Below are 21,408 nucleotides of genomic sequence, written 5' to 3'. Positions count from 1 at the left end.
TGGAGGGCAGAAGCATACAGAAGATATTTTATCCATGGGACTAAAGGATATCACCCAGAAAAAAATGAAGAAAGAGAAGACCCAAGGCAGAGCCATAGGATCTTCTAATATTTGGATAACTGGCAGAGGAGGGGAATAACTACAAAGAAGAGGTCATGAGGAGCTGCTGGAGAAGCAGGAAGCAAGCTAAGAAAGGGCAGTGTCGTGGTAGCCCAGACAGAAGGTGTTTCAATCCCGTTGGAGTGTCCAGGTGTCAAATGAAGGGAGCAGGGCATGGCCGTGGATTTGGCAGGATAGATGTCATTGGTGAACTGGACCAGAGCCACTTCTGTGGCATGGGGAGAATGCACACGTGACTGAAGTGGGTCCAGGAAAGAAAGGGGGTAGAAAGATGAGGCATAGCAATCTTTTGAGGAGTAATTGCTATGAAGGGGAGCGGAGAAATGGGGCAAACTAGCTGGAGGGGACATCGGGTTAGAGGAGGAGAATGTTTACAGGTAGAAGATACTAAAGCATGTTGTAGACTTACGAGAATGATCTAGAGAAAAAGGAGAGACTGAAGCTGCAGGAGAGAGGGGAGAGAATTGTAGGAGTGAAGTCTTGGAGACAGAATGGATCCCGAAATACAAGGGAAAGAATTGGCCCAATAAAGAAGGAGGGACACTTTCATCATGTGCCAAAGGCAGAGAGGAAGAGGATGTGGGAGCAGGGCTGTTGGAGTGTGTGGAGCTCAAGGTTGGGAAAATGAAGTATTTCCCATCTCGTCATTTCTCATCAGCTGCCTCCCACAAGGCCAGACTTCTAAAATGTTATCACAGCCCAGGATAGAAGCTGTTGTACATCTCGATAATCCAAAGGCAATACATGATATTTTCTAAGGATGACATTTTGTTTCGTTTTCTTGGTTTAAGAAACAAGGAAATACTTAATTTCTAAAGGTTTCTATTCCAAACAAATTATAATACTTTAAAAATCTGTTTCTCAAAGATTCACCTGAAATTGAACACTTTATTCCCAGTCTCAGATAAATCGGACCACTAGAGTCCCAAAGGAGTCAGGAATGGCCATGCCAAGGAGAGGAGACAGTGGGTGGCACTGTGGCCAGAGCCGATGAGACGGTGTAGACCTAAGGATGCGCACAGATTAACCTTTTGTCTCTCTCATCTTCAGCCCACTTCTTTCCAGTGCCTTGAATTCCATCTTCAGCAGGTGGGACCTCCCGGTCTTCACGCTGCCCTTCAACATGGCCATGACCCTGTACCTGGCAGCCACCGGCCACTACAACCTCTTCTTCCCCACGACACTGGTGGAGCCCATGTCTTCGGTGCCCAACATCACCTGGACAGAGATGGAGATGTCCTTGGTAAGTTCCCCAGCGGCAGAGGAGTTGGGACCCCTGCTTCTGTCACACACCTCCTCCATAACTAGCCTGTGGATTACCCAGGCTCTCTGCTTCTCCAGACGCAGCTCCGCCAGATGATGGCCATGGGTGAGGATAGGACAGGGAAGAGATGCTGCCAGCTCTGTATGCTCTTTCACTGAACCCTTATTGAAGACCTGATACGTGCCGGGCACTTTATCAGACACGAGGAATACACGGGGAGTAAGAGGACAACAACCTCTCTGCCGTTTTGCAGGGTACACTCCCCCAACCCAGGGAAACAGACAGTAAACAAGCGCACAGACGAGTGCCAAGTTGATGCTACACAGCCGTGGGGTTCGGGGAGAAATACTAAGTAAGATGGACGGCTGGGGGGAGGGGCAAGACACTAAAGTGAATGTTTAAAGTTAGGATTTTAAAGATATTAGCAGTAGAAGATGGGGATGAATTTGCATATACTTTCCATCTCAGTGGCTCTCAAGCAGGGGTGATTTTGTCCTCCTGAGCAGGGCAAATATCCGCAGATACTTTTTAAATTGTCTAAACTGGGGGGGAGGGGTGCTACTGGTATTGAGCAGGTAGAAGCCAGGGATGCCGCATGGCATCCTATTATGCACAGGACAGCCCTCCCCATAACGAAGAATTATGCAGCCCCAAATGCCAATAATACTGAAGTTGAGAAACTCTGTTTTACATCCAACTATCATAAATGTGCATATTCATTTATTCTACTGACGTCTAGACACTGGGGATGAAGAGATATAATAAAAATCTAACATAAGATTAAATATACAGAATTGTAACATTTGGCCTTGTTAATGAACAATAGAGAAAGCTAAGAGCCCCTCATAGGGCAAGCTTATTACGTACCAGACACTGTTCCAAGCCCTGGACTTGGGAACTCATTTAATCAACCCTCATAATAGCCCAATACTGTAAGTACTATCATTATCCCCGCTCCCAGATGAGAAAACTGAGGCACAGAGCGGGTTAGCTGCCCAAGGTCAAACTGCAGCTAGTGCCTGAGCATGAAACGCCTGCTGCAGAGCCCAGGCTGTGAGCCGCCTCCCACTTCGTCCCAGGCAGGACAGGCACCCTCGGCCAGAACAACCACAGTGAGGTGAAACCCTCTGCTTCTCAGTGCCGTGCGCCCCTCACTGGGTACCTTTACTAAGTGCTGGAGTGTTCTTTACCTTCCTCAGAAATCCATCCCCCTCCATCTTTCACCCATTGCTTCTAGCTCGGCTTTTTGGAATAATTCAGAATATTGTTTCCATGATCGTCTTTTGAATGCTTGCAAACATAACCCATGTCCTCAATACTGTTTAGACAGTCTGATTTCTGAGCCCTCACCACGCGGCCGAGCCCTGCTGCGGGGGGCTCAGCTCCAGGACCACGGCTCCAGAGCAGGGTGGGCCGCGGCTCCTCCAGGGCCGGCCACCCTCCGACCCCGAAGCCTCTCGGAAAAGGAAAGGCTCCCGAGCCCCTAGCGCAGACGCTGCTGCCAACCACGCAGACCCTTTGTAAAGGTTTTATCTTTGTAAAGTCTTGTCTGGGCCCAGGGCAGGAGTACGAGGAGTCAGGGTTAGGGTGGAAATCGGAGAGAATGGAAAAGACAGAGCCCTGCCTTGAAGGGAAAGCTCACCCTCTCCAGTGGAAAACAGCAGGGGTGGGAGCAAGGGCAAAACCCTACCTCTGATAGGATCGTCCGGGAGCCTCATCGGCAGTAAGGCACATTGCCCTAGGGGCACAGACCTGCTAGGTGGTGTTGTAATTGGAGTTTTCGATTCTGTGTTCCTTCAAACCTGTGTTCCTAGAGGGTAAGAGGGAAGTTGGAACCCCCTCAGCAGCCTGCATTCCTCAGACTTCGGGAAGTCATAGAATATTTACTGAGTAGACTTCTAACCCATTCCCCAAACAGAAGCTGAGTTCCCTGAACTGGCACAAAGCTTTCTCGGGGTTCCTTTAAATAAGATGCACCCCACCATGTCATTCCTGGCACAGGGCTATAGGCTCTGGCCCAATGGGTCTTGGTGATTGAAAGGCCACCCATCTAGAGACAAGGATGGGTAAAGCTTAAAAGCTCAAAACACTATTCTCTAAAGAAATCAGACTGACTCCAGAATTAAATCAGTTTGTTAAAATGTCCAAAAATTCACCCAAAGGGAGACGTGCAGTGAACTCCCAACATCTACAGTAGGTCATGTGTAACTAACCCAGTGGTCCCCAAACTCGGTTGCACATTATAATCTCCTGAGGCCCTGGTCAGGCCCATACCGGTTAAATCAGGCATCAATTTTTTTTTTTAAAGATCTCCAGGTGATTCCAATTACAGCCAAGTTTGGAAACCGCTGAGCGAATCAATACATATATATGAAGCACCTAGTATGTACCCAGCCATAAAGGAGACCTCAAAGAGGTCACATCACCTAGTAATGGAGTGAAGACCGCAGAATTTTAAAGCTGAAAGATTATCTGATAAGGCAGCCTCCTCCTGTTACAGAGGTGGACACCAGAGCCCAGCGTGAAGAAGTGACATACTCGCCATCAAGCCATGAGCTCACGCAGAGACCTCTGAAGGCTGAAGCCCTCAGCTCCCAGGCCAATGCTCTCCCTAGCCTGCCAATCTCCCTCCTTTCCTTCTTCCCCTCCTCTGTCAGATGGGGATGGTTCAGCTTGGGCAGAAAAGGGCCATCTGGCTGCCAAACTAACCATCTCCAATTACAACACCACCAAATGACTCTTAAGCTCAGGGATGTTGGCTTTGTTCTGTTTTCCAAGGTTGCGCACATTACCCTTCTGCAATGCTAAAGGCTCCTCGAGCAGGGGAAGTCCCACCTCCTTCCCAGAGCCCCACAACACCCTAGGTAGCTCTGAATCTACAGCAACCACCTGTAGACTAGGGGTCAAGTTCAGAGGCTTTAGCCTGGCCTTGGCCACCAATAAGTTGGGGGACCTTAGATTAAGTCAATCGTCAGAATGGCCTAAAATATTTCCAGTATTCCTGGAATAGTTGTAGGATTTCGGAAGGTCTAGTGGCAATACCTTAGTGCCCCGAAACCTCCAATGGCAGTCTAGAGAGGAGGTGCCCTCTGGTCCCCTCAGAGTTTCTCCTCTCAGAGCAGAAGCCATGTGTCCCTCAGAAGCATCTGTGTTGGGGGGCCCTGCCCGGCTCTGCATGAGGGATACCAGATGCCTGCTAGGTGGTGGAGTGAAGAGCGATTTGTTCCGGCTGGCGTCCTGCCTCCCAAGGTCTCTTACACACTGGAGGGTAGCACCGTCCCCCCACCCCACCCTGTTCCAGCCCATTACCCCCACCAGGAATGGCTCAGTCCCGACCCTAAGGCCTGGTCTTTGTGTTATGTGCCCACGGTCCAGTGACCCGGATTCTGTTGACTTTGCAGCTGCTACAAGCCATCCCCGTCGGGGTCGGCCAGGTGTATGGCTGCGACAGTCCCTGGACAGGCGGCGTCTTCCTGGTGGCTCTGTTCATCTCCTCGCCACTCGTCTGCCTGCATGCCGCCATTGGCTCCATCGTGGGGATGCTGGCGGGTAGGACACGGTCCCATCTCTGCAAGGAGGGCTTGGGCATAATCTTCCTGAGGTCATTTCACCCCTGCATGTGGCAAATGTTCTAGATCTATGATCTTCACCAGCGTTTTGAACACTGTCAGGAGTAGGGATGTATTTTTCCCTTTCTTGAGTCTCCAAAGGGAGCACACTGCCTCAGCAGGATATGTGGGGAGACGCAAGGGACTGAAGACCTGATCAGCCTGCTAACTGAGCCCCTGGGAGCTGAGGGCTGGGAGGAGGGGAGGGGAACTCAGGGAGGAGGAGAGCAGTAGCACACCAAGAGGTATAAATGACCCAGCACTTCGAAGTGTCAAGGAAACTAAAAGAAAAAAACTTCTCAAAATTTGTGTTGCTATTTGACAAATGTGATTTAATATTTCTACATGTATGTGTATGTATGTACATGCACGTATATATGGATACGTGGACAGCAGAGCCAGAAATTGGAGTTGGACATATGGGACTAAGATCCTGTCGACTCATTCCAATATTTGTCAGAAACATCTTGGAAACAGAACTTAAAAAAATTCTTTGAAAATAACTTTGAACTTACCAAAAAATTACAAAAATAAAAACGGTACACAAAGCACCCCATACATTCTTTACCTGATTCACCTGTTGTTCACATCCTACCGTTTCACTGTATTATTTCTCTATCTCCGTGTTCCTATATGTGTACATACATACTTTTCCTCATCCGTTTGAAGCAGATCTTTCTCAGTTGAAAACTTTCTTACTAAAAATGCAGTTGCTGTGGCCAAAGGAGTGGGGAAGGCCTAGAATCCCAACACCTTGACCTCCCTTCACCTTGAAAGTAGTCATACCTCTATGTGAAATCTCCAAAACACAGTCTGGAAATCACTGCTCTCTTCTTCTTGTTGGTTCCCAAAGACCAGATGCCATTTGTAGAAGCTCCTTTCATGGGAGGAGGGAGGAGGTTGGGGGGGGGATGCCAGGATTGAGGCCACCCTGAGACCTGGCACCAGCCACGGGGTGGCCTTTGTGCTGGAACCCGGGACTGGCCAGAAACAACACACCTCGTCCCACAGCCCTGACGGTGGCCACGCCCTTTGGGAGGATCTACTTGGGCCTCTGGAGCTACAACTGTGTCCTCTCCTGCATCGCCATTGGGGGCATGTTCTACGCCCTCACCTGGCAGACCCACCTGCTGGCCCTTTTCTGTGGTAGGTATTTGGGGAAAGCCACGTCACTCTGCTCTTCCTTCCCTCCCTGCTTGGTTACGTGAAACTCATGGGGCCCACTAGTCAGAACTCACAACAGTGATAGAAGGACCTGTGGCTTGGGTCCCGACACCAGGAGACTTGAGGTTCCTCTTCTGGCAAATGGAGTCGCAACCACGCTTACTGCTATTACAACAGTGTTGGAAGTTTACAAGGAGATCACACATGCATTTCCTCATGTGCTAGTGGCAGTGTCCAGGTGTAATAACTTTTCATCCCACAACCCATTACAGAGCACCACTAAGTGCCAGGCCCTAGGCTAGACACAGATGCAGTGGGGACCACATCCTCATGAAGCCACATATAGTGGAAGAGAAGTAATCACACAATTGTTAAGGCTGTGATGTCTAAAAAGATTGTCGGAAAGACCCAGGGAGATGATGTACTTGGGAGCACTGAGGTCTCAGAAAATCGGACCATGGGAGCTTGATTCCCATGGAGTAAACAGCGTGCTGTCCCAAGGGAAATGGGCTGCAGGCCTTATTACGGCTGCCCCCAGCACCACATGGGAGCTCAGTCCAGGCATAGATTGTCGGCGCATTTTATGGGACAGGGAAAGAAGCCCAGAAAGGTTCACGAACTTCGCGTCGAATGCAGCTATTAAGGGCAGAAGCAAGATTCAAACCACAGCCCCATCTTTCCACCAGTCTTCCTGCCCTGAAGTTGCTTATATTCTCTGGAAACAGCAGGACCTTAACAAGCAAAACTAAAGACAAGTAAAGGGCAGAATACCATCCAGGAGAACTTTTGTTTTTTTCCCCACTCATGTGTGGCGACTGTAAATGTCTTCCGTGTCCCTTATAGTCCCCTCAGCAGCCAGCAGGGAGACGGTAGGCTCGATAAATATTTGTCAAGTCAAAAGTGCCAGATATTTTGAGGCTAAGACTGTAACTGCATTTGGCCTTCAGAGAAGTGGCAGATTCTTGTGGCTAGAACCATCTGGGAAGACTTCAGGAGGAGGATGGGGTTTATCTCGACATTGCCAGGATGGGAATTGGGTGGGGGGCAGGGGGCACAGAGAAAGTGTTCTGGACAGAGGAACAGAAAGAGCAAAAGTGAAGGGGCAGAAGGAGCCTGTCCAGGGGCACAGGGGTGTTGATGAGCTACCCTATCCTGAGGGCCACGTCCTAGGGTGAACTCAGATGCCTGACTCCTAAAGACAAGCTCACGGACCAATAAGGTCCAGCCCTTGTGAGACTTGGTGCAGGTCCAAAAAGGTCTATCATAGCTGCTCAGAATCTTGGACGGGAGAGGACTTGCTGGGGGCTCATATAATCTGACCCCTCAACCCCTGGACAGATAATAATCCAGTGACCCGGCCTGTGCCAGACCATCCCCAAGGTCAGTATGACAAGCAAAAGATGCTTACTGACACCTGACTCTATGCATGCAAGTGGGGACTCCCCATGGAAGTGGGGAAGGGATAGAACGCTTTCATCTCTGCCCTGGGAACCCACAGTCTGGTGGGAGACTGGCCACACCTACCTGCAAAGATAACTACCATAATAATGTCAAGCAAATATGCCAGATGTCAGGGTCTGCTGCAGACACTGAGGCTGCTGGAGACAGGATGGGCCCCCCTGCCCTTGGGGAGGGTGGGGGCAGACCCTGGGAAGCTGACTCCATGGGCCTTGTTTTTCCACAGCCCTGTTCTGTGCATACATGGGAGCGGCCTTCTCCAACATAATGTCGGTGGTAAGTTTGGATTCTCCTGAACATGCCCCTCCCCCAGCCAGGGCTTTAGGACATTTGCAGTTTGTGGAAGAATCCTGAGTGCATTATGATAGCTAGTACCCACACAACGTCTTTGTCAACGTTTATCCAGGGTTTGTCCAGAGAAGGACTGGCAATTGCATGCATGTGCCTCTGAGGTAGTTGGGGGTGGCTGTATGTGTGCGCAAAAGGGAGATACGACCGGCAGTGGAGAACCTAGATGGACAGATGGAGGTATTGGTGTGTGGCCGGATGTGGGAAATCATCCCTAGGCTGATTTTCAGCTCCATCATTAAAAGATTCGGATTGTATCCAAAAGTGCCAACATCTCAAATTCCTAGACCAACTCCTCTGATGTTATGAACCCAAAATCCAATGTCATCACTAGGGAAGAAGGATCCCCATCCTCAACTCCTACCACATCCTTCTCCCCCAGGGTCCCTGCAGCCTAGGACCATTTTCAGACCCCAGTGTTTCTTCTTCCAGGTTGGTGTGCCACCAGGCACCTGGGCCTTCTGCCTCTCCACCCTCATCTTCCTGCTCCTGACGACCAACAACCCTGCCATCTATAAGCTCCCACTCAGCAAAGTCACCTACCCAGAGGCCAACCGCATCTACTACCTGAAAGTGAAGAGCAATGAAGAAGAGAAGTCCCCCAGCGGTGACTAGCCAACTCCTAGGCAGAAATGCTCTTTGCCTGGACCTGGTGTCTGCTCCCTATGGTCTCAGCTCTGGGTCAATCTGCTGCAGCACTCCCCTTCTGTGCCTCTCCTGTTAGAACCAAACACACCTGTACCTCCCTTTCCCTGGTGCTCATTTTTCTCTCTCTGCCCAAATAGCCATAACTATCCATATATGACTTTAGAGGAAGTTGGTATGAGCTTGCAGAGTTAGAAGTAAGACATGTGCTTTCAATGTCATTGTCTTAAAACAAAAACATTTCTCTTTAGTCTTTTAGGAAGATGATTACAAGATGGTCTTCATGGCATGTTTAGCTGAATAATAGATGCTGTAAAATTGAACTTGCTGAGTCGTTCCCAGGCAGACTCGGAGTGGGTGGAAATTCAGGGGATACATGCAAAGAGTTGAAGGTGCATTGAGTTAGTGGCTGATGAGCACACCCAGCATTACATAAAAGGGAGGGATTTCACATTGATAGAGTTTTAAAGTCAAAGCAGGGACAATTAGAGCACTGGGAGTGTCTAAATAGGAAGTCTCGAACATTCAGTGGTCAGAGTAAGGGCAAGATGCTATCTCATAGCAGGAAGCAATTCATAAAAATTAGAATCCCACATATGACTTCTATTATTAAAAAAAAAGATAAGAAACTTATCTCATTCTCCTATTTGCCTGTGGGTGTTAGAAGCTTTATGAGGTCTGTGATACTTAAATGGTTAGCCTGAGTAGAAGGACAAACAATTATCCATGAAGTTCATAATTTGACTTCCCAATTACAGTCATTAACTTACATTCAGTCTCCATTTATATGTATATCAGGGCTCAGCAAACTTTTTCTGGAAAGGGTCAAACAGTAAATGTTTTTGGTTCTGGAGACCTTGTGGTGTCTTTAGCAAACACTCACCTGCGTGTCTAAGGCATGAAACAGCCTTAGACAACATAGACATGCATGAGCATGGCTGTGTTCCACGATCAAGCAAGGAAACTAGATTCGACCCAGGTCTGCCTGTGCCTGACATGGATGCTTGCCATCGTAACAGTTCGGAGCTGGTGGGCAGAGGGCAGGCCCAAAGGACACCGCCAAGTTCTTTGCAACAGACACCCACATAGCCATTTCTGTGCTGGGTGATAGTAGAAGATTATAGGAAAGTGAGATTAGTATGACCGGAATCAGGAAGATCCGCTCTGAGTCTCCTTGACCCAGTGCACCAGAGGCTGCCATTTTCATCCAGGCCCTCCTTCCCCAGCAAGGTCTGGGAAGCACCCCTCCTCTGTCCTCTCACTCTGCTTCCACCTCTGCCAGCAGGCACACCACCGCAAGAGTAAGGAAAAACTGACCTTTGGTGCAGGCGTTGCCAGTGGGAAGAGCAGGGAGGCTCCTAGAATCGCAGGCGTGGAGTGGAGTGTGAAGGTCAGGTGGTCTGCGGAGGATGGGGGTGTCAGTTCCCTGCCAGGCTTCCAGACAGGGCTCAATTACCCAAAAGGGAGGGGAGACCCCCCAACTATTCTAACAAGAGAGAACAGAACCAGATTCCCCATTCATTCACTATGGACAAACTGTGCCCAGAAATCTTTCCTTTCCTTTAAGCCTGTGAAACTCTCCACCCCAAGAACTGGATCTGATAGGAACTGGGGTTTTTGTTGTGTTTTTTGGTTTTTTTTAAGATTTTATTTATTTATTTGAGAGAGAGAGAGAGCATGAGTGGGGGTGAGGTGGGGGAGAAGCAGGCTCCCCAGGACCCTGGGATCATGACATGAGCTGAAGGCAGACGTTTAACTGACTGAGCCACCCAGGCGCCGGGGAGCTGGGTTTTAACCATGCTATTATATTGGATTTCCAGGACAGGAAAACTATTTGGCTATAAAAAATCCTTTCAGGGGCGCCTGGGTGGCTCAGTCGTTAAGCGTCTGCCTTCGGCTCAGGTCGTGATCCCAGGGTCCTGGGATCGAGTCCCACATCGGGCTCCCTGCTCCGCGGGAAGCCTGCTTATCCCTCTCCCACTCCCCCTGCTTGTGTTCCTGCTCTCACTATGTCTCTCTCTGTCAAATAAATAAATAAAATCTTAAAAAAAAAAAAATCCTTTCAGTTCACTTGGACAAGATTCTCTCTTCTCCCTTCCTTTCCCAACCCACGTCTCTGTCATTAACAAGGTCCCACTTTGGTCACAGGTGTCTGGGTTGCTTTTTTTCTCCCAAGTTCCCACTTCCACCCCTGTAGAAATTAAATGTTAACTACATTGCCAGCTGCCAAATTCATGGGAGGAAAAATGGATAAAAGCTAAGTGATTCAGAAAGAGGAAAAAGCATGTCCAGCAAGTCTGGAAAAACCACAGGGCCTTAGAAATTCTATAATACATTATGATCAAGATGGCCAGATATTTATGTAGAAATAGGAAAACATCTACTAATTTGAAACAAGAAAGAATTGCCTGGATGAAGTATTGTTAATCACTGAATTCGTTTGCCAAGATATGTCCAGGAGTGATGAAATGTGTTTAAAAAACATCTTTTGGGGCTAAGAGGCAGAAAATCGATGGTATTTCCCAAATGTGGTCAAACAAGCTCCTTCTGGAGCAGAACAAATCTTATTAAGCCAGTCTGGCAGGCAGATGCCACATCTCTCTTTGCGGGCATGGACAAGGGTGGGGCAGAAATGAAAATCCCCACCCAAGAAAAGTCAGCCCCGTGCAGGTCACCCTGCCTGTGGGCCATGGACAGAAGCCCAGATGTCCTCTGAAGTAGACAAAATAGTGGTAGGAGGTTTGGAGAGCTCCCTGGAGTGACCCTGTCCTGCCTTCACCAGCACTTTCCCATCCCACTGATGAGTAGGATGGATGAGTAGGGGCAGGAAACTTAACCACAGAGACACCACCAACATGAGACTGCAGAGGAGTGAGCCGCCAAGAAAGAAGGGAGAAGAGCTTTTGGGTCCACATCCCGGCTGTTTTGCTGTGATCACCCCCAGATTCCGGGTAGCAGCTCTTGGATGTACAAATGGTAGTTGAACATAAATATGGCTGAACATAGTCATTAAAAAGAGTAGGAATATGCTGGCAGCAGGGGGTGGTAGAGGAGGTGCTGTCTGAAATTGTCCCTATCACACCATCCTCTCCCTCTCTCCACTGTCCCCTCCCTAGATCTTCTCATCTCCTCCCTCTGACCTCATCATCTCCCCCCCCCATTTCCATCTGCTCTCCCCCATGAATGAATTCTGCTGTCAGCCATGAAGTGATGTTGTCCTGCCGTATTTTTAAATCATCAATCTCAACTCGTCTGTCAATGTCTTCTATGCTAACTGACATAGTCAAGTTTTCTACTTCTTCTTGGTCAAACTTCAGAGTTTGTTTGCTAGGGAATAATCCATTTTCTTTAGATTTAAAACATTGTTGCCCTACTGTTACTCATAATGTTCTCATACAATAATTTCAATCTCTCTTCTTTCTATGGCTACGTCTCCTTTCTTTTCCCAATCTTATGGACTTTTGCTCTCTTTTCCTTGATCAAGTTTGTGATGGGTTCATCCATTTTATTGGCTTTCTCAAAGAAGCAATTTGAGATTTATTTGCCCTACCTACAGTTTTGGTGTGTTTTCTATTTTATTGATTTCTTTTTCTAGTTTTTTTCATGTTTTCTCAAATTTAAATGTTCCTTTTTCCTAATGTTTTAAAATTGATGTAAAGTTTCTTCATTTTAGATCTTTCTCCTTTAACAACAAAGGCATTTTAAGGCTATTAATTTTCCTCTGAGTGTAGCTATAGCTGTGTACCATAGGTTTGGGAATAAAGTATTCTGCTTTGATCAGTTTCAGATAGTTTGTAATTTTAGTTTTGATTTCTCTTTGATCCAAAAATTATCTAAGAATGATTTCTTAATTTCTAGCACTTGGGACTTCTTATATTTTTTTAACTTTCTATATCTAGTTTTATTATGAGCAGAGAAGATGGCCTGTGAAACTATTTTAAAATTATATGAATTCTTCTTTGTAGCCCAGTACTTAGTTGATTTTGGAAATGCAAATGCAAATTTTTGATTTGAAGGAAATACATATTAAATTGGTTTATTAATTGCATCATTCAGTTCTTCTATGTGCTTATTTATTTTTTGTCTATGGGATCTTAATTCTGAAAAGGGCTTATTAAAATTCAACTATGGGGCACCTGGGTGACTCAGTTGGTTAAGTGTCTCTTGATCTCAGCTCAGGTCTTGATCTCAGGGTCATGAGTTCAAGCGCCACACTGAGCCCAGCATGGAGCTTACCAAAAAAAAAGTCAACTATAAATGTATAGTTTCATGAAATCTCTTTGCATTTCTGTAACATTTGTCTCATATATGTAGCAGCTACACTGTTTGGTGCCTATTGACAATGACCGTCATTGATTTTTCATAAATGTTCTTTTACTATTACATACTACCTATTTTATCCTTGTTCATGCTTTTAACCTCATTCCAACTTATCTGGCCTTAATGTTGCCATACCTACTTTCTTCCTAGTGTTTTCTTATCCCTTTGCTTCAACCTTTATCGTTTTCTTTTAACCGTGTTTCTTAAGAATAGCATTTAGCAATGTTTTATATTTAACCTAATCTTAGTGTTTCTGTAATTTAGTAGGTAATATAACCTCCTCCTGTTTAGTGTAACCATCAATATGCTTGTTTTACTTCTTCCACCTTACTTTACTTTTTACTATTTATTGGTTATTACTGCTTTTGCTTTTTACTTTCCTCATTTTGCAAGTATGATCATGTTACTTTTTCTTTCTTCCCTTTGTTTATTTGGAAAGTCTACTATTCTTTTCCGTTTCACTAGTTGTTCTGCTTCTTTCCCAACACTCATGATCAAAAGTATATGTCTCTATTATATAAAAACAAGATGTCAAATAGTTTACCCTGGCAAGAGTTCCCATTTCTCTGATGCTCCTTCCCCACCCTGAGGAACTAAAGCCCTTATATACCACTTTCACTATTCTCCTCCCCGGAGCCCCCACTTTTACTTTTACAACACTTTTATTTTCCAGTATCAACCATCCCTGGATCTTGCTGAGATCATTTATAATTTTTTATTTTTTTCCCTTGCCTCACATTTTTGCAAAAATCCTTACTCAGCCCCTATGCCCCACATTCCCAGTAATTCTATCATTGTTCATTTGGCATTTACTGTGTAGAGCGGACATGTTACCTTTTATCACTGTTCCCTTTATTCTTCCCCTTCTTTTGTTTCATGATCTTTGTTACGATTCATGTATTACTTGTTTAGAATTCTTGTTTGAGTATTGAGTGTTTTGTTCAATACTATATGAGAGAATATGGGTGACATGTTCTCTGACTCTGCATGTCCACAAAGTTTCTTTCCCTTGCAAGTGAATGGCATTTTGGCTGGGGGTTCCTGGACCACAGCCCTTCCCTCAACTGTCTGTAGCCATTGTCCTTCCATTTTCTGGCTTCCAGGTGTTACAAACAAAAAATCTGATGTCAATCTCATTCTTTTTCCTTTGTAAATAACCTGTTCTTTCTTTCTAAAACATCATAAGATTTTCTTCTTATCAGTAGATTTCAGGAATTTTATTAAGTCAAGCCTAAATGTGTGTCTTGTCTCATCAGTCCTGCCTTTCAATCTGCAAACTCAAGTCTTTCTTCAGCTCAGCAGCTTTTCTTCTAACATTTGTCTGATTATTGCTCTTTCTCCATCTTTTCCTTCTTCTATCTCTGGAATGCCTATTATCCGTGTGTTCAGTCTCCTCGAGCTGTGCTCTACGTTGCTTGCTTCCTTCATAATTTTTACCATTTGTATTTTTGCTTTGCTTTGAGATACTTCTTCCATTTTGATCTTCCAGGCCACCAATTCAGATCCCAACAGTAACCTTTCTTTCCTTCAATTCAAGAGATAGTTGAATTTTTAGTTCAAAAATCTGTGTTTCATTTCAGAAAATCATAGGGATTTTGAATCTTGAATCTCCATGTATGTTTATATTATTCTTTTGTTGTGCCCAAGGCCACTTGTCAACTTCCATGAGCCAAGCCCCTAGAAATTTTGCCTTATCGTCTGACCTCATTCACTCATTCATCTAGAAGACATGTGTGAAGAACTGTTAATATGTTACTCAGGACCCTACTTGACCAGGAAAGAATCCGCCAAGTTCCTGGCTTCAAGGAATTCGTTTTATGGGAATTTGCCTGGCCAGGTGAGTAGTCTCACCTGAGGTGAAGATGAGGGTAACACCACAGATTGCCTGAGCCATGTAAGTTCAGAGTATCAGTTTCATTATTTTGAGTGAATTATCTGGTTGGATTGGTCTTCTGTTCAGGAAAAGTATCAAGCATGATGTTAAGGGTCCCAGGAAGATTTCTGTGCCTCATCTCTTGTCCTCTATCTTGCCATTACCTGATGCCCAAACATTCCCAGCCATCCCTTCAGTTCAAGCTTTGAACCTGTTAAAATGTAAACAGTCCTAGAAAGATAACACGGTAAGCATGATCAATCATTTGCATCTTAGGTTGCAGGATCATTTCTGAGAATACATTAGATGGAAAAGAAACAAAGAAAAAAAATGGGTAGCATACTTTGAAATAGTCTTTGGCAATGGAGGACATACTAGGTGAGGCCAAGCTGGATGAATGAGGTCTGAAGCCCCCTTGTTTCATCAGGAATGATGATGACACTGTTATATTTGGCTTGGAGAAGAAAAGAAATGGCTAGGGTCATGGCTGTCTGCAGTGTGGAGTAATGCATGTGGAAAAAGTCAACTTACTCAGCATTACTTCAGGGGATAGAACAAGGATAACAGTGGGATTGATAAGCAGGCAGACTTTGAATCAGTAGAGAAGAGCAGTTTTTCACAATGGAAGTTGAGAAATAGTCCTGTGGGACCCTGAGTTCCCTGCTCTGGCAGTGCAACGACAAGGGCTAGAGGCCTATTGGGATGCTTGCTTTGGGTGGGGGTAGACCAGCTGACCAGGTAGCCTCTCTCTTCCAACACTAGTTTTTCCAGTACTCTGGCCCTGGATCTCTACAGAGGAATGGGAAGGAGGCATCACTGAAATGGCAAAAAGTTAATAACATGGAGATCAAATGTACCAAGAGCATACCACTTTTGCCTTTACAGCTTTTCCTACAGTTTACCAAAACGCTCAACGTGCTTGTGTGGATGCAAGCTGAGATGCCAACATCATTCAACTGTGCCTTGTCTTTGAACTGTTCCCTCCTATCATTCTCCCCTCTCAGGGAGTTCTTCTTTGGGTTGGTCTTCAAGATCTGCCCATTTGGAAACGCAAATCTTCATGGCCTGTATTTGTGGTCACATCAAACCCATGTGCCCCAGTTTCTTTGTGCTTCTTATATGAGTTTGAGCTTTGTTTCCTTGGGTCATAAAGGTTGTGAGGGTCTGGGGACAGCTGTAATCTAAACTAGTTGGGAGTTGGCAGTTTCAGTGTGGGTATGAGTTCTACTCAATAAACCACAGTCTCATTTGGTAACTTGAAAGGCATTCACTTTTTATGTGAGATTTTTTTTTTACTTGCCTGGCTTTTCACACCTCTTACCATTCAGAGAAGATAGAAGAATCCATAGGGAACACTTCTGTCCCTAGTGAAACTAGAATTGCAAGGCCCCAAGGAGGGAGATGAGGGATTGCTAGAAAAGTGTTTGTTGCCCCCTATGAATTGATAACTAGGAGTCCCCAGCCCCCTCATACAGCTGAACAACTGATGGAACAGAATGAAGTAAAGGAAGTAGCTCTTTGTAGAACGTCTAGCCCGGCATGCATTTATTCCACCTGAACTCCGGCCTATTCTGGAGAAATCTGACCTCCCCAGCAGTCAGTGCAGCCCTCCTCCTTCTACAAGATTGGAAATGTGGAGTTGAAGGGAGCCATGAGCACTGTGAAGAAAACTTAGTTCTGAAGTGAATTCTGATTGAGCTTTCAAGGAAATAATCTGTAGGCATAGACAGATGTCTTGGGGAGCCATTGGTATCTGAACTGCAGCCTTCAGTAAGAATCGTCTGGGACAAGATTCCATCTTGATCTTCTTACAGGACAGCACTTGATTGCCCCACCCTTAGTGTGTATCACAGATACTCTACACGTCTAATTTGGCTCATGAGCTGCATATGAACTTGTGAATGGCTCCTCAGGGAGACTTATTTCCAGTCTTTTCAAACTGGTTAATGATGGCATTTTTCCTGTCACTTCTTGGGCAGATGGATGATTAGGGGGCTGAAGGGAGCACACCACAAGAAGTATAGGAACCTTCAGGAAAGACCAGAGCAAGAGGGTAAGGGATAGGGCATGCAGAACTGAGCCAAGAGCCGCCAGGTGGGGAACAAGGAAAAGTGTTGTTGGCAGACATCCATGGGCCCTGAACTAGTAATACCAAAGTAAAGCCCTGTACAGGGGACTGATCTCTAGTCAGCTCCACACCTGTCCCTGGAATGTGGGGCTCCCCAGCTCCTCCCCGCTCTGTTTGCTTTCTTTCTTCAGAAGGACCTCTGTGATCAGGTCCCCTCTTTGGCAGTTCTGAAACACCTGGAATGGTGGGAAGGGGGCCTTTGACGTCAGTGGGGAGGTTGTCTACTCAGGTGTAGCTAATTTCCTCAATGTGGGGTTTTGTTTCTAAACCTGGGTAGGCTGCCTCACAGCCCATCAATAAGTGTGTGTGTGTGTGTGTGTGTGTGTGTACTCGTGTGTGTATGGGGGGAAGGTACACAAACCTGGGACGGGCTGGGGGCGGGGGAGGGGGAGTGATGCTTGACCCATCCTACCACAAAGCCAAACAAAACATGTTTAGATTGGGCCCCCCTCCTCAAACTCCAGCCCACCAGACCCCACAGCCCCACGGGATGTGGGAGGGTCACCTTTCCTAATATATAGACCTCAAGTCCTTTCTGCAGGCAGTGGTTAGGTCATGCCCTTCTTGCTCTGAGCGGGTCCCGTGGTGAGTCCTCAGGACCCCTGTCAGCATAAGTCAGAAGGAGGAAAGGTCTGAAGATTTCCACAGAACCAGAAAGACAGCATCTAGTATTGGGCTGTGCAGAAACTTCTGTCGAGATGGCAATATTGTCCCCCAGTCTGTGCCCTGGCTGTACAGGGAACTAAGGGCGTTTATTGAGGTTGGAAGACAAATTGGCCCCCTGAGGAGACAACACTTAGATGATTGCTTTAAAGGCAAGTACTGGAGCAAATTTCTAATGAGAGGAGCAACTGAGGGAGGACAGGGAAGCTCCTACTACACGATCTCTGGCTCTGTCCCTTTAAAGGAAACCTGCCTGATCAAACCAGGTGGGGGAACCATGGTAGCCAGAGCCAGTCTTCCTCAGGGAGTGTAGAAAGAATCTTTTGTCAGGAAGGCCAGAGTGAGAGTAAGCTGCAGAAAGAACATTTGTCTTTCCTCTCCCTCCTCTTCCATGATACCCTTTCTCAACTGGAAGACGTGTGCCAGGCATAGGGTCAGGGAATGCAAAGTGAACTTACAGAGGGTCAGCAAGAGGATGGGCAGGAGGGCTCCAGGAAGTGAAGGGCTTTGGGTTTAGAGATCAGTCCAGCATCCGGAGTTGAGGACCAGAAACGCCACCCAATCGGAAAGAAGCTTCTTCCCACATCCTGATGGTCTAGATTCCTCCAGCCCTGTGCAGGAAATCAGAAAGAGCCCAGGTAAGAGGTCTTGTGGGGGAGAACTGAACCATAGACCAACCCCCCCAGCCAACAGGACCATCTGACTTTTCAAAGGAAGAGAAAAAAAAGAAAAGCCAATGTTTTTCTGTTCCTTTCATCTGTTGAGCTATGGTGTCTGGGGAAGCTAGTCCTAAAACAGGGAACATTACAGAGAACTCTAGAGAGAATTTAGATTCTGGAAGCTTCAAAGCCCTTACCTTGTAGATAAAGAAACCATGGTTTTTCAAGGACCTGTCCAGGTGATAAAAGAGCCTGCACACAAGTCCAGGGGTCCTAACTCACAGATCTGAGCTCTTCTTGCTCACCTGGTGATGGAACCAAGTTAATCCATCAGCCCTCAAATCTCCTTACCACACTTGCTGCCCACTGGGTGAGTCTTCACACTATTTGTCATCCTTTCCACAATTTTGTGACCCACAACTCTAACATAGGATGGTTCCCAGGGCAGCACCACATGGAGTTGAACTGTGGGAGGCTAATGCACTGAATTTGAAAACTTTCTTCCTAGGAGTCATTACCTGCTGCTTCCAGGGTGGAGGTACCTGGTCCAGGCATCTTGGCCTTTCCGCTCAAGTCCTGTACCCCTTCCTCAGACGTGCCAATAGAGCTAGACCATCTCAGCATCTACAAACCTCTTAACATCCCCGCTTAACAACCTATCTCTTTGGTGCCCCTCTCTTACACAGCCATCTTAGATTACTATAGACATATTCTGTGTAGCTACAGAGAGTAGATGTTTCTGGAATATTCCAGGATATTGAAGTTATCTGATCAGAGAATGGACAACCTTGTGTGGTATGTGATCTCCTCCAAAACTGGCACCAAAGGATGTGAGGTTTGGTGAATTGCTGAGGGAAGGCTGTCCTGTGAGGCTTGAAAGGGCCTGTGGCCAGGCATCTCCTGGATAGCAACACCCTGGCCTTGATACACCCCTTCTCTCAAGACATAGATACTTGTACAGTATCTACACCTTCCTTTAAGGCTGGGGGAGAGGGGAGTAAGTTTACTTTCAAGTGCCAACTCTAATTCGTATTGGTTGTCTGAGCATTGTGTTAAGAAGGAGTCTGAGGCTGTTTTGGAACTTACTGGGAGAGAGTGCTATCACTAATTAGCTATGTTTGCCATAGATAATGGAGAGGAAGGGGGCGGGGAAGAGGAGGTAAGGAAAAGGAATATAGAAACATGGCTACCAGAGAATAAGCTGGCGTACAATGGCCCACAACTTTCCTTGGCCTTTTATTGGGTGTCACAGATGTAATGATACACAGGTGGTTTGGAGTGGGGTTTGGGGGAGGTAACTCTTGTTTTGGGGAGGGGTGACAAATGGGTCTTAATGATGGGTTCCAGATGCTCCATATGTTGAACATTGCAAGCAATGTATGGATGGCATCGATCCACCTGCAAGAGACAGTAACATCTGTTCAAAATCTGAGAAAGAAAACTTATAGAAAGAATTTAGGCATGGGCCTGTCCAAATAAAGATTGATTTTCAGTAAGATGGACTAGATCAGTTTTCCTCTTCTGAACGATGTCATACATGGTTCGGGTTTGTTTAGTTCCTCTCAAAGAAAATGCACTAGGTTTCAAAATTGTATTTGACAGGTCGGGTCCTCTACAAAATCTTTTTTAACCCTGGTATTTGAATGGCTGATGTTTTCTGGACATTCAACGTCAGTAAAGGCAGAAGTACTATGGGGCACTACTCTCCAGGAGCCGCGTTTCTGAACAGATACCATGCTTCATAATTGTGCTTTCTTTCTGTGAGTCAACGGGAGGAAGGTGCTGCTGGACCCCTGCCTATAAAAACACAGGATGGTGGCAGTCCTCAAGGGCAAGGGCCATACCCCTGAAATGGCAGTGGGAAGCCACATGCACTGGGACACTCAATAAGGCTCTTCAGGGAAGGAGAGCCATGACTCCTTCACCAGGCGGGCAGGCCAAGGAGTTACTCAGCCACTAAGGTTTACCCACGGGCTATCAAGGACTGAGCTTTCCAATCGTGGGCCACAGCTCATGCCACGCTGGGCCCACAGAGCCCCCACTGGCCCTCTAAGGACCCAGGTGGGCCTGGTGGGCCCCAAGTCCATGGGGGCAGGCCCTCTGGCCATAAACAGCATTATCTGTTCACTGCACCATGCCACACACTATTTTCCATGTGTGCCATGATGTTAGGGGGAGAAAAGTTGAAAGAACCCCAAAAAGTAAGTTATTATGAACAAAATTATTCTTGGGCTGTAGAACACCCAGCCCCACCTCTGAAGCGCTTAGGGATTTGTGGCCACCCAGAATGGACTACGTAATATATGGTTTCCCATAGCCCATGGAGCATGATCTCTGTCTTCAGTGGTCTGTTCTCCTGTCTCCTTAACTGAGTTCTCCCAGCCACCCTCGCAGGATTCCTGGGTTTCTGGTTGGTTGGTCACAGATGGTCAAGCATTGTATGACCATCTGTAAACTTCCTTTCTTTTATCCAAGTGCCACTGAAAATAATCAGCTCTTATCCTGTAAGCTGCAAAACCCTACTCGACTCAGCCATTACCTTTGTCAACCAATGAAAGGCTCTCACCTTTATTTCAATATTTATCAAGTATTTAACAATGACAATGAGATGTATTATTCTTAAAAATAGCTCAAATCCTGCAATAGCCAATGATTGTTCCTTATAGCATTCAGAAACTAAAATGTGTAGTATAATTATCCCTCATTAATTTATTCAGCAAATACTTCCAAGTGCCTACAGAATACCGGGCTTAGGGCGCCTGGGTGGCTCAGTCGGTTAAGCGTCTGCCTTTGGCTCAGGTCATGATCCCAGGGTCCTTGGGATCGAGTCCCACATCGGGCTCCCTGCTCTGCAGGGAGCCTGCTTCTCCCTCTCCCACTCCCCCTGCTTGTGTTCCCTCTCTTGCTGTATCTCTCTCTGTTAAATAAATAAATAAAATCTTAAAAAAAAAAAAAAAAAAGAATACCAGGCTTATGCCGGGTGCTGGGGAAACCAAGGTAATCGGGTATAACCCGGGCCGCCGAGGGCTTCACCATCCTGTGGAGGTGACAGACAAGAACACATAATTGACACTTGGCAAGAGTCAGTGCGGGCTGGTGTAAAATGCCAGGTGTGCACTGGGACAGGGAGTCCTCCTGCCCTCCTGCCTGCAGCCATC

The 21,408-nt window shown here is 46.4% G+C and overlaps 2 protein-coding genes across 3 annotated transcripts in view; both read left to right on the top strand.

The window, feature by feature from the left end:
- The window catches only part of SLC14A1 (solute carrier family 14 member 1 (Kidd blood group)), a 118,369-nt gene that overhangs the window by 27,746 nt on the left and 69,215 nt on the right, over positions 1 to 21,408 (top strand). The gene's annotated exons all lie outside the window — the stretch shown is intronic.
- The window catches only part of SLC14A2 (solute carrier family 14 member 2), a 453,812-nt gene that overhangs the window by 416,348 nt on the left and 16,056 nt on the right, over positions 1 to 21,408 (top strand). Inside the window, exons 5-9 of one of the 2 annotated variants that reach the window (XM_081801317.1) lie at positions 1,171 to 1,363; positions 4,786 to 4,933; positions 6,004 to 6,138; positions 7,841 to 7,890; positions 8,395 to 8,569. In XM_081801317.1, the coding sequence (XP_081657443.1) occupies positions 1,171 to 1,363; positions 4,786 to 4,933; positions 6,004 to 6,138; positions 7,841 to 7,890; positions 8,395 to 8,569 (701 nt within the window). Of the gene's footprint in view, positions 1 to 1,170; positions 1,364 to 4,785; positions 4,934 to 6,003; positions 6,139 to 7,840; positions 7,891 to 8,394; positions 9,461 to 21,408 lie in introns of those variants that run through there. The other variant, XM_081801316.1, reaches the window with a different exon arrangement.

Source organism: Leptonychotes weddellii, chromosome 13, assembly GCF_054177405.1.
Source record: "Leptonychotes weddellii isolate Sample4059 chromosome 13, ASM5417740v2, whole genome shotgun sequence".
In the NCBI taxonomy this organism is placed as follows: Eukaryota; Metazoa; Chordata; class Mammalia; order Carnivora; family Phocidae; genus Leptonychotes; species Leptonychotes weddellii.
Note: the sequence above shows the minus strand (reverse complement) of the source record. Positions and strands in the feature narration are given on the sequence as shown.